The following is a 12,329-nucleotide window of genomic DNA, read 5'->3' on the forward strand; positions in this document are numbered from 1 at the left end:
GATGTATTTTGAAAAGCGAATTCTGATCGATAAACAGTTTATTTTGAAGCGTGCTGGAGTGCTTTCATAACGGCGCTGTTTAGCGCATGTTGTGGTTTGATTGATTGTTATACCATCAAAAGAAGTGTTTAGTTTCGATGAACCGCAACAAGTAATTGATACGCAAACTGGATCAATTAATAAGCGGTAAAGTAGTATTAAAACAAACGCCAACAGTTACTATCGTTTGATAATGGTGGGAAAGTTATATATAAATTTTCACTTGACATTTGAAACCAATTTGCAATCAAAACACATTAAAACTAACACCGCATCAAAGCGTTTATTTTTATTTTTATAATAATAAGCCTTTGCTATTAGTTTTAAGGATAAAATTTGCTTTACGAACGTGCAATTTGATGATAACACTGTGCAATCTGTCTACAAATACATTATCTTAATCTGATCTATATGCTCATATATAATCGATATTGATTATTATTTCCACCACTCGTTCCCATCAAAAGATTGGGAAAGAAAAAGAGGCTCATTAAATCATCCCACAATCGATACAGCCTAGTGAGTGTTATCATTTCGCCGTAATCCATTTTTTATTCCATAAACAATAACCAATTTGCATATTAAGCTTCATCAATCATTACAATTAGCAACGCGACTTCGCTGCTATAATCGCTAACTGCTAAGAGCAGTTTTAACGAAGCGATGAAAAGGAAGCCATTATCACGTGGAGGGGAAGGAAGTTAATTTTTAATTTCCACTTTATATACTCACCCCAAAACAACAACATACACACATACACAATGGGGATAATTTCCATTTACCCATAGCTTTTACTAGAATGAGTCTTACTCTCGCGGTAAACGCTGTATCCGGTAAACGTATTTGCCACCAACACATAATCGGTTATGAAGCCATCGCTGCTTCGCTCAATACCATTTGTCGACCATTGTGCAACATTATTCTTTCTTCAGCCAGTAGCGAAGCTTTTCCTCGGGCTTCCCAAAGCCTGGCGTCTCTCTTTCTCGCCCCATCAAAAGCAATTACCCATCCTGCCCAAAACCTGTCAGCTCGCAATCGTTCGATCCGGAATGGAGGGCGTTTGTTCCCAACCTCCCAGCCCAGGAAGTGCGGTAAATATTTATCGACAGAATTATCACGCTTTTTGTACATTAATTTATGAAACACGAGAGTGGTGCGGAAACGCTGGGTAGGATATAAAATCGTTAAACTTTTCAACAACATTCCATCCCTCCGGAAGGCTCATTGCGGTGAAACAAAGGAGCACAATAAATTTCAGCCGGCGCGCGCAGGCGAACGTTCCCGGAAGTTTGATGGGTTTTGTTTTGCTGGCGTGCGAGGTTGGGCTGAGGGCTTGATTTTGATTATTTTGCACCGTGTGGTTAGCCACGGAAAGCGAATGTCTGCCACGAGCGACGGGGATAAATGACTGACGTATTCAGCAGCTCGGAAGCTGCTCACCGAACGTTCCACCCTTATTCCTCGGAAAGCGTGCGCTTAGGTATAGTTTTCCCAATTTCTCCCCCCCAAAAGCTGCCAGATCGAAACGGATAAGCCTAGTAGCGGGAGCGCACGCTGAACTCTACCATTTTACTCCGCCCGTACCCACTCGAAACCCGAAACGAACGAGTAATTCAATCCGATTAGTGGTACGGATTAGAGCGGTCCGTGGCGTAGGCGCTGCACTAGCGAAAGGCGTACTTTACTATTTCCCTTTCCCGGTTTGCATTAGGAAGGAAGGAATGCTTTCCCAAGAATTGTGTACCATTGAACGTGTGTGTGTGTGTGTTTCCAAGTGGACAGGTCAGGGTAGGATTTGAACTCTACGACACACACCGTATGATCTTCACAAATTCCTGTCCAACAACTCACCAGCCACCAGGCTGCTCCATCGATGACGCTCCGAGCCCATTGTTTATGCGGTGTGTTTTTGTTGGAGCTTAAAACTTGGAACCTCACGGGAGAAAGCTTACAAATGTGCAAGTCGAGCAGGTATCCAGAAGCAGCAGCACCGGTAGGATAAAGTTTAAAGAGCTTTCCAGCGGATTTATGATACTAAATAGAAGCGCCCGTCAAGCTTATCTGTAAGTAAAAATTGAGTAACAACTTTGAAGGATAGATTTTTTTAACGGAAGCACTTTATGATTTACTCAAGACGAAGTACTCTTTCTAAGAAAAGTAATCAAAGCATTCACGTAGCTCAGATAAACCATTGCTCTAAGGAGCAACAATAAAGTAATACATTATATATATTTTTCCGATTGCCGCCAAGTGCTCAGCAAAACGGCGCCGGCATTATTCAGCTCCGGCTTCAAAACTACTGTACATTTCCTACCAACTCTACTCCTACCCACGAGTTTGTATGCTCGCAAACAAAACTATAAATGATGAACGACCGTTCCCGGTTGCCTTCATTCCCCGTGGCCCGCCTCCAGAATCGATCAATTTTATTGGAACCAACGCCATCCTTCCGACCAACTTCGGCAGCAAAGGGTCCAAAATGTCATTATTTACCAACCAAACACTCTAACACTTCCGCTCAGTCTCCTAAGAAAACACAGAAACTCTCAAACACAAAACCACCCCCCCCCCCCTCGGATGGGAAGGGCGTGGGTGAACCAGCGAAGGAACCGGCAAGTTCCTGCTTCACCACGTTAGCAAAATATTATCTTAGCCCTCCGTTCACCCATTTATCGAGCTTTTCTAGTTTGCCTGCAAAGCGCTCCCGCAACTAGCACCAGAATCGAGCTCGCCTTTGGAATCGGAAGATGGCAGGAAATTGGGACGGAAAAAATGGAAAATTATTTCGTACGATTGAAGTGGGAGAGCACAAAGGAAAAGTGAATTGCAAACGATTCTGTCCATTGTGAGAAGCGGCCCAAATATTGATAGCCCAAGGATTGGGGCAATCGTACTCCAAAAATAGAATGCAAAAATCAATCCACAATCGATTGGAAAGAAGAAACCCACTCCAATCTAATAGATATGCTGGAAAGATACCACATCAAACCACCCGGGCCGCAGCCGAACGTCTGAGATGGCTGTTTGGTTGAACAGTTCGAACAGTTTGCAGCATAATTTAATAATTTATTAAAGTAAGTACCGTTCTATCGGCTCGCCTGTCTTTTGTTCCTGCTGCGCTGAACGTCACGAGCACGGCGAACGCTTCAGGCGCCATTAGCAGCCCAATAGGTGACAGCGTTAACTTAATTTTCCTCTTATTTTTCTGTGCAATTTTCAGGGCCCAACACAATGCAGCCTTTAACCTTGGCACACAGTTTGGGAAGGGTACACACACATACCCATGCATGGGGAAAAGTTTCCCCAGGCCGGGTGTCGAAATATTGATTGCATTTGCCGGAGGAAGGCAGATAGACAGAGAGAGAGAGAGAGAGAGTTGGGTGGCAAACTTTCTCCAAACACGGGCGTCGCGTGCGTACGGCACTGATCATTTTCATAATTGCGAACCGAAACACCGGGGTTGGCGCAAGTTTTAATGATTTCATAACAAATGTTCCAGCGCCTTGGCCTGGGAAGGCATGAGGTATCCTTTCCAGTATGGGGGTTTTGTCGTCTCCGCTATTACTGCGCTCAGAGGCAGAGCAAAACTTTCATCTTCTCTTTACCGGCACCGTTAAACGGCATCGAAACTGTACCCTAACTGTCGTTAGGGTAGGTTTGGCCGAAGCTGTTTGGTGGGCTTAAGAAGCTTGGCTATTAATTAACCAGAACACGTGGCAATTATTTTATGTTTTTGCTCTGTATTTCTTTGCTTGCTTTTCCCAGTGATGGCGAATGTTGTGGCACTACAAAAATACTTTAAATTACTCCCTCAAACTTTGCTCAATCGATGCTTGATGTTTTAATATTTGCCTACAAAAGCTTCACTGTATTTAAACAGCATTCGACGCTTCTCGGTAGCTGTTAATTTTGCTTCCAAAGTAAATACTTTAGGTCGCCAGAACTCCCCTTTTAAACTTGATCAAAACGACGCATTTGTTCCGTAGCCTACAATCGAAATCATCATCATCATGCGTATGATTTAATGACCTTTTATCGCACGAAACCTTACGCAGCCAATTTTCATTCCTATTAAAATCTTTTTTGGAATTTGTTTCATTTTCTGCCATAATAACGTACGGGGTTATTTTTTGCGCCAAGAAAACCTCCCGTACTCCATTTACTGCCCCGTACCCCGTTGGCTCGTAAAAGCCATTGCCATTGTAATAGGATACGCGACCCGGAAATCGTGGGAGCCATTTTCCTTAAATTATGTATGCCATTTGATGAAAGTCACTTCGCGCGACAGCCCTTTTAACTTTGCCGGTGGCTATGCGCGGGCCAAATGCGGATGCTGGCGCACAAATAAGGCGGATAGGAAAAAAAGAAGAAACCCGGCCCATAAGTCCTTACCGTCGTTGAATCTGATCCTTTTCCGATGTGAGGCACAAATGTGCTTTCCCTTTCCCGCTCCTACCCCGCATACCCCACTGCTCCTTAATCTCTTTATTTCGCGTGTCCTGTTCGAGGCATGCGACGAACGGTGGCCCCACAAACCGCAATCATCCGACGGTACCACCACGGAGCGTAAGATAGCACCGCCACGGTGACGCGTTACATTGAAAGGTCCCCTGGGGAGGATGGGGGGGGGGGGAAGTGGGGGAGGAGTGGCAAGGCGGTCTCTGGTGGAGTTTTATTTCACTCGTAAAACGCGTGACACGACGCCAATCGCCATTATGCTGCTGCTGCCGGCGTGAGGTTTCGTTTGGTGGGATTCTTCCGGTTGGAATTAACTTCCCTCTGTCTGTCTGTGGAAGGGAAGCAGCGGGTGACTCTAGGTGGGTTTGGTAGGGGTGGGAAGGTGGGGCTGGGTTTTTTCCACGCATCGCTACTTTTCGCACTACTAATGTGCTGAGCGGCGATTTATTCCGTATCGATTGCTTCCCCGGAAGCACTAAGTCCCGGGAGGACCCGGTAGGGAGTTTCTTGGGTCAGTTGATAAGGACCTCCGCAATGGCAATCTGTAAGGATTGGAGAGGAAGTTTATGAATGTGATCACGCAGCAACAAAGCTATGTTTATTCAAGAACTTGTCCGGCTGTGATAGCTTTCTCGTAAAGAAAGAAGATCAATGAAGTAAGCATTAGTGTGGATTAGCGTAAAGGGGATTGTTATTAATTGGTTTTGTGCATTCATCCTAAGAAAATAGTGCAGACTGTTCAAAGACACGATTTGTCATTGTGTGTCATTGTGATTGCACATTAGATCTTCTGTAAACATTGAACAAAAGATTTAATATGGATTTTTATCTGATAACTGGTTTATAAGCGACTCTTGTTACGAATAAGAATACTTAACAAAGATTTTCACAATTTCACAATTTATCGTGCCAAGTTTATAGTGACAAGTTCACAATTTAAAGTTATCATTCGTTTATATACTTTACTATAAATCCATCATTCTTTCAACTTATCAGTTGCTTTTAATCTAAGTAAAATATTCAATTTGTCACTATATCCTCTTCAATTCTAAAGCACTCCATTTCACAATATTGTTATGCTCCAGTGTTCGTAAGATGGTTGACCTAATTTTTTCCCCCATACTCCCACTCGTATTATACGCCGAGCAGATTATCCTAATGAATGCTTTGGTAGCAGTTTTCTAACATACGCTCCAATTCGCTTCATTCAATTGAGATTATCCGAGATTAACGCAGCAAAGCACCGAACAATAACGCTGCCATCTTTAAACTTTGTTCTACCTTGGGAGGTGTTTTTTTTCCTTGATGATGCTTCTGTCTGCTACTTCCCACACTGCACAGATGCCCCGAACACACACACACACGAATCCAACCCATCACGGTAACGGTGGCCTTCTCGTTAGGTTTAGCGCTTCATCAGCAGCGGATTAGTAATTATGTTCTCGTTTTGTCTGATTTTTCTACAATCATCCTGCCTACGGTAATTTTTGCACATTTTCCTCCGCTACCGATCGCAGAAGGTGGAAACAGCTGATTTTGAAGTTTTCTTTTTTTTTTTTTTGTTGCAGCATTTCTCGCCTAGACTGCTTTTTTATTCATTTTTACTCTTTTTAATGCACCAACATACGACGGTGTGTTGAAGCGGGTCACTTGGAAAAGCTATAATATTATCATCCATCTTTAATCCCATTCCCGGGTTGCTGGGAGGTTGACAGCTGGAGAGTCGACCTAGCTATACTGTCCAAGCTGTCGGTCCAATTTTCCTTCCATTTCCCATTTTCATCCGCTCGGCCGAGAAGAAGCCTCAACAGGCAATCGAATAACGCTTTCTGTGACGCTTCTCCGAAACCGGGCGTGGGAAAAGCTATTCAGTAATTAACTTTAACGAGCACGGAACTTCAACAAAACGGGAGAAAGTGCGTACGTGTGATGATGGGTTTTCGATAGATAGAGGCTTTCGGCGTCAGCTGTGTACTGTTTTCATGCGTTTCTGCTACGAATTATCTTGTTCTCTCATCACAAAAAGAAATGTTAGCTTTGTGGGGTGGGGAAAAAATAGCACTACCTTGTTAATACCGAAAATAGATCACCATCCCAGAGCCAAGTGTCAGTTCTAATGAATCGAGAACCTGCGCTTACGCGAACATTTCCTCGAAAAACGGTGTAGCACCGATTTCCGACCCTTGCTGCAATGTCAAGCATTTGCATTCAGCCTGCACGAAGCATATGAACGGTTACATTTGCTCTGCTCCGAAGCGTACGAGTTCGTCGGAACTGAATTAATGCTTTGCTACATTCTGACTTCGGTAAGCATTTCCGTGGAATACTGGCTTGCTCTGGAGATGTGACCTTTTGTTCCGTCTTCAGTGACTTCTGCTTCTGATTAAATTGTTTCATTCTACTGTAACCACAAAAAGCTGAAGAATGAAGTTTTCCACAAATCTTCGTTAAAATTGTCTGTCTGTGAGGGATACTGAGGAAATGTTGAAATCATTACTAGAAGCTTCTGTGTGTATGTTGGATTAACGAGGAATAAGAAGCGTAAGGCTTAACAGGATGTATGTTTCTTGTAGCTCCCTTTGTTAGAATTATTTCTGATGATGATGATGAGACTTGATCAACCTGAATAGGACAAAGTGTTACTTTGCATTGCTGTAAACCCCATCTATACATATAGGACTGCCGAAAATCCTCATAGTACCTCACAAAACAATTAAAATATTAAAAAATATTTGGAAGATTCCAAGAAGCATCTAAGAATACTATATCCACATACATCAAACTGAACTTCCTTTACACCCTCTAAATGTATCACTCACCATTTAAACAACCTCCAATGAGATACTGTAACCTCCGCCGCCAGGAGACACAAAAACACTGCCCAAAACGCATTAATCACATAAACACAGAGCAAAACCCAGTCCATCGCCAAAAACCAGTCCATTCAAAACCGCGTAGCGCCGCGACGTGCCAACTGCACGCGTAGGCCTAATTATGCTATCAAAATCAATCTTCGTTCCGGTTCCGGTGCGTGGGCGAGAGACGACCTCCTCCCCTGGACATAACCGTGTGACACGGTGTGCGCGCGAGCGAACGGGCTTGTCTCGGTGGAAGAGTTATTTAAAATAATGATAAATGATTAGGCGGAGAAAATGTGTCTGTCACGAGCGCGAATTTGGCGCGCTGTAATCATCAACCGGGGTGCCCGGGGGTTTTGTCCCTGTGGCAAGATTGTGGTCCACCGGCAAGATCCACCGCGGCCTCCGAAAGATCCATCCGTTTGAGCAAAGGTTTGAAAAATTGTATCACCATTACCTGGCAGAGCGTACCTGTGGCACAGCGAGACGGTTGATGGTCGCTTCAATATGATGAAGTGCCTACCGCACACACACACAGCCCGGTCTGTCGGCTCGGGTTGGATGTAATTAGAAAAGTTTACTGCTTTCCTGTTCAAACTTCAACAGCGAGTTGAAAATGATGAGCTTTCTATCTATTTTTTGTTTTCGAATGAGTCTCGAGAATTATGCCACTTGCTCTATTTTAATGAACTTTTAATTATGCTGTTACCGATCTAATATCCTACATTGAATAGCTTTTAATCCTATCAAGATACTTCAATTGAACGTAACGCATAAAGAAACACGATAGAAAGTGTTAAGGCTTTCATCGCATTCTTTGAACCCTCGTCATGTTTTTAACTCCGCCGCGTCAGTTGACTTGTACCAAACTCTCATCATTCGCCCGTGGTCAGTACTGCCAAGTCAATTCCAAGAAGGCCAAGAACAAACACTCTTCTGCCGTTCAACGGGAAAACTAATTACTGGACGCTTTTTTTCTTTGCTTCCTTCCCCGACACCACAAACCGGGAACAGAATCACTTGCACCAAAATCCTGGATCTAAACCTGGAGAATAGACCGTAGAAAAGGGAGGGGGGGGGGGGGGGGGAATTCGCGCAATTTTTCTCTTTGGCCTTCCAAAACCGTAGCCAAAGACATCAAGCTCAGCACAAATATTTGCCCGTGTGCCTTGTCCGCTCATATTAAAGGGAAGGCCTTGCTCCGGTTGCTCTCCTTTCAACACCAACAGTATCCAAGGGCTATGATGGCTTGCCATGTTTCAAAGGACCTGCATGTGAAACGCAATGGCTGGGCAAAGAGAGAGAGACAAAGAGTTTGCCCGGAAGGCAATATACCAAAAACAATACCGGGACTCTGTTCCAACACGCCACCAGCCACCATCGCCTGAATGAGTTTCATTAATTTCACAAAAAAAACCCTCCAAAAAGGTGGCGCTTCCTACAGCCACTGGAAGAGTACCTACTTGGACGGAAACGCAACTACTCGGAACTGTTACGTCCAAATACAGCGGAGAGCAAAAGTGAAAAAAATGACCACTTCCTCCCATCCTGCCTGTGTGATAATGGCGATAGGAGATGGTGGTAACGAAAAAAGAATCATCAAATTGCTTTCCTGCGCCAGCATTGTTCGTGTCGTTTTACTAAATGAAACTCATTTTTACGCCAGATTACAACCCGGAACGGGCTTCAATTTATGTTCATTTGCACAACACTGCAAATAAAACACTCGGCAACAAATGCTGCCAGTGTGTGTTTCCTCGCAGGGGAAATTTAATGTACTTGAAAGTTGTATTTTCTGAACTTTAATTTGTTCCCCTTGGTGCCTAATAACAGTGTTCCTTTCTATTTGAAGTATGCTGTCAAAACTCGAGCACAACCATTTGGTTTAGAAAATCCCCATCCCTATTTTTGTTCTGAATGGAGTAGAACTCTCAGATCTCTAATTAAATGAATGCCAGGCCGTTTTGTTTCCACGTCCCTGTATGACACACGATCGCCTACAATCCATTGTAATCCGCTTCTCGCTTTCATTACTTTGCAGATCAAAGGACCACTCACCGTCGGCAGCGAACCGGGAAGTGCTACCGAGCGAACCTGAACAGTCACCCAACCAAGGGCCTCCCATCGACGCCCCAACCGAGCAACTACACCCCGGCAACGATGATGACGAGCCCAATGCCGGTGATGCTGATGAACTGACGAAATTAATTGGCAACGATGAATGTGACATCAGTGACTTCCCGCTGCCCGAGCTCCCGGTGAGCAGCAGCAGACAGGATCCGACCTCCTCGGACAGCTTCCTCACGGCGACGGACGCCGAGGATGGTGGCATCGGTCCGGCAGACGAGTCCGCACTAGCAGCCGAGCAACGAACACGCACAGGGCGAACGGAGGATACTAGCGAGCGGGCACAGCAGGACGGCGACGACGACAAGGACAGTATGCACTACCGGACGGCAGCAAACGGCGGCAAGCCGACCTATCTGTTCGGGGAAAACGTTAAAAAGAATGGAATATTTCTCAACAAATCGGGCTGGGTACAGGTAACCGGTGGACAGCAATCCATCCCCGGGAGTCGGGGAACGCCAACCGGGTCGTCCTATCAGGCTCTTGGGTCGGGTGGTTCGGGCCTAGCAACGGGCTCAACGGCAGGACAAAAGGTAACACGCAAATACATCGAGTACGATGAAAACCGGTACACGGGACGGCCGGGAACCGGTGCGAGCAAGCTGGAAGATCTGATTAACCGCAACGAATCTCGCGGTAAACCAGCCGGCCGTCCATCCAGTCAGCAGTCGCAACAGCGGCAGGATAATGTAACGATTCTAAAAATAGATCCTGGGTCGGGTACGACCTCTTCTCTTAATGCTGCCTCGCTGTCTGGTAGCCGACCGGCTTGCCTTTCAATTAAACGCAACCTAGCGGATGGGAGTCCCCCACCGGTGACGCCAATTCTGTCGCCACCTCCCGCATTTCAAGACACCCAGCAACAGCAGCAACAGCAGCAATCGAACAAAACCCGACTCGGGGACATTAAACCCGGCACGAGAATATTTCTCTCCGTCGTGGATAATGAAAACCACAACCCGAAGGGGATGGTGTTTTCGAGAAGTTTCGAGTACGACCGGCGCAATCGACGCCCACCGGACGAAGATCTGGACCAACGGGGTGGATACGGTGGCGGATCGGGTGGACCGGGCGGTGGCAGCAGCAGCAGTACGGATGCCTTTTCGAAAAGCTTCGAGTACGAGTTTAATCCATCCGGCTCGATGGGAAGTTTGCAGCCACAGCAGCAACCACTGAAAAGCTCGCTAATAAGACGCAACCGTTCGCCGACGTTTGCCACACTGACCGGGAACTCGCCCAACTATCTCACCAAAAAGGAAAAGCCAGCCAAGCTGAGCTCACCGATCTTCCCGAAAGCGATACCGGGCAATAGTCTTACGGTGAACCGGGCCACCCTTGGGTACGCGTCCAGCGAGTCGTTGCGAAAGTTCGACAAGAACAAATCGTTGGATGCGGGCGTTTCGATGGGCGCCGGTGCCGCCAGCGCAGGCCATCGTTCAAGGCGGTCGCAGTTCTCGACGAAGGCGAACTCTGCGCCTGGTCTACCGTACGGGTTTCGATCGGATTCGGTCGGCAATCAGCGACTCAATTCCTGTGATAGTGGTGCCCGATCAGGTGAGTTGGGAATGTCCGAAGATGGGTTAGTGCTGTTACATTAACGTGTATTCTTTCCTTCCAATGGTTTGCAGACTACTCCAACGACGACGTGGATGACGACGATGACATCAGCGAAGATCAGTCCTCTTCGCTTGCGCTAAGCTACAAATCATCCACCTCGTACATCAACCAGATGAAGGGACGAGCGTTTGCTGGCGGTAGTCCCAGCCAGAGCCAAACGGCACTCCTATCCGCCGGCACACCGCACGGTCTGCTCAAATCCCAGCGCTCGCTAACGCCCGAACGGCTGTACGACCACAACGACGAGTACGGCAGCGCGCGGAACCTCAAGAAGCAACGGTCTCTGACTCCGGAGAAACGCTCCCGGACACCGGACGATCGCACCAAGCGCAAGGGTGGTAGCGGCGATCAGGCTACCAACAGCTCGCAGTCATCGCTCGTGTCGCGCCAAAGCTCGGGCTCGCGCAGCAGCACACTCGAACGGCAGCAGCTGCGCTACGACGAGGGCTACATGCGCACGAGCAGCCGCAGCTCGTCCAGCTCGAGCTACAGCCGGGACGAGAACGTACCGACGACCAGCCCGAGCGCCACCTACCGACGCAATCAGTTGCGAGGGAACGTGCGGCTGCAGCCGGGACCGACCCCGCACGGCGGCGGTGACTACAAGATACGCCGATCGAGGTAGGTGACGGGCGTAAACAGGCATACCGCATCCCTGCCATTTTGTACTCCATTTAGTATCTTTCGTTGCCGCTCGAGTAGTAGTATCGTCTTAGTGTGCTTGCAAATCATCACCGCAAACCATTAACAACACGCTCACGCTTTCATTCGTTTTTTTTTCGGTTTTGTACGTTCACCTTCTTCTTTCCACGTTACTCACGGTTCGTAAAAGTGTTCATTTCGGAAACTGTACTGCACAATCCTCAAGCACCAGCCAATGTAAAGACAGCCTGCTCAAACAGCTAGTACACTAAGGCTGTAAGTGTTATACGATCTTCTCTCTTTGCGAGTATGGCACTAGTATACAATTTTTGTAACTGTTATACGATCGTCCTTCTTTGATGCGCATTTGATACCAATTATCATCCGGATTATCAAAGAATTCTTCCAATTCTGATCCTCCAAGATGTGTGTCGACACCTTCGATCGCTGTGCTGTACTTTCGCGAAATCAACATGCCACATCTGACATCTTCTCGTCATCCATCCCCATCTTCTTCATTTGTTATTCGTGATGCAGTTGATCCTTCATATTGCTCCTCATCTTCTTCGCTCTTCATCTCATATACCA

At 46.5% G+C, this 12,329-nt stretch overlaps 1 protein-coding gene across 5 annotated transcripts in view; it reads left to right on the forward strand.

Annotated features, from left to right (window-relative positions):
* Nucleotides 1–12,329, forward strand: part of LOC1276993 (mucin-19) — a 172,396-nt gene that overhangs the window by 101,605 nt on the left and 58,462 nt on the right. For all 5 annotated transcript variants that reach the window (XM_061647345.1, XM_061647343.1, XM_061647341.1 and 2 more), the window contains 2 exons: nt 9,397–11,036; nt 11,111–11,720. In XM_061647345.1, the coding sequence (XP_061503329.1) occupies nt 9,397–11,036; nt 11,111–11,720 (2,250 nt within the window). The remainder of the gene's footprint in view (nt 1–9,396; nt 11,037–11,110; nt 11,721–12,329) is intronic.

Source organism: Anopheles gambiae, chromosome 2 (genome assembly GCF_943734735.2).
Source record: "Anopheles gambiae chromosome 2, idAnoGambNW_F1_1, whole genome shotgun sequence".
Lineage (NCBI taxonomy): Eukaryota > Metazoa > Arthropoda > Insecta > Diptera > Culicidae > Anopheles > Anopheles gambiae.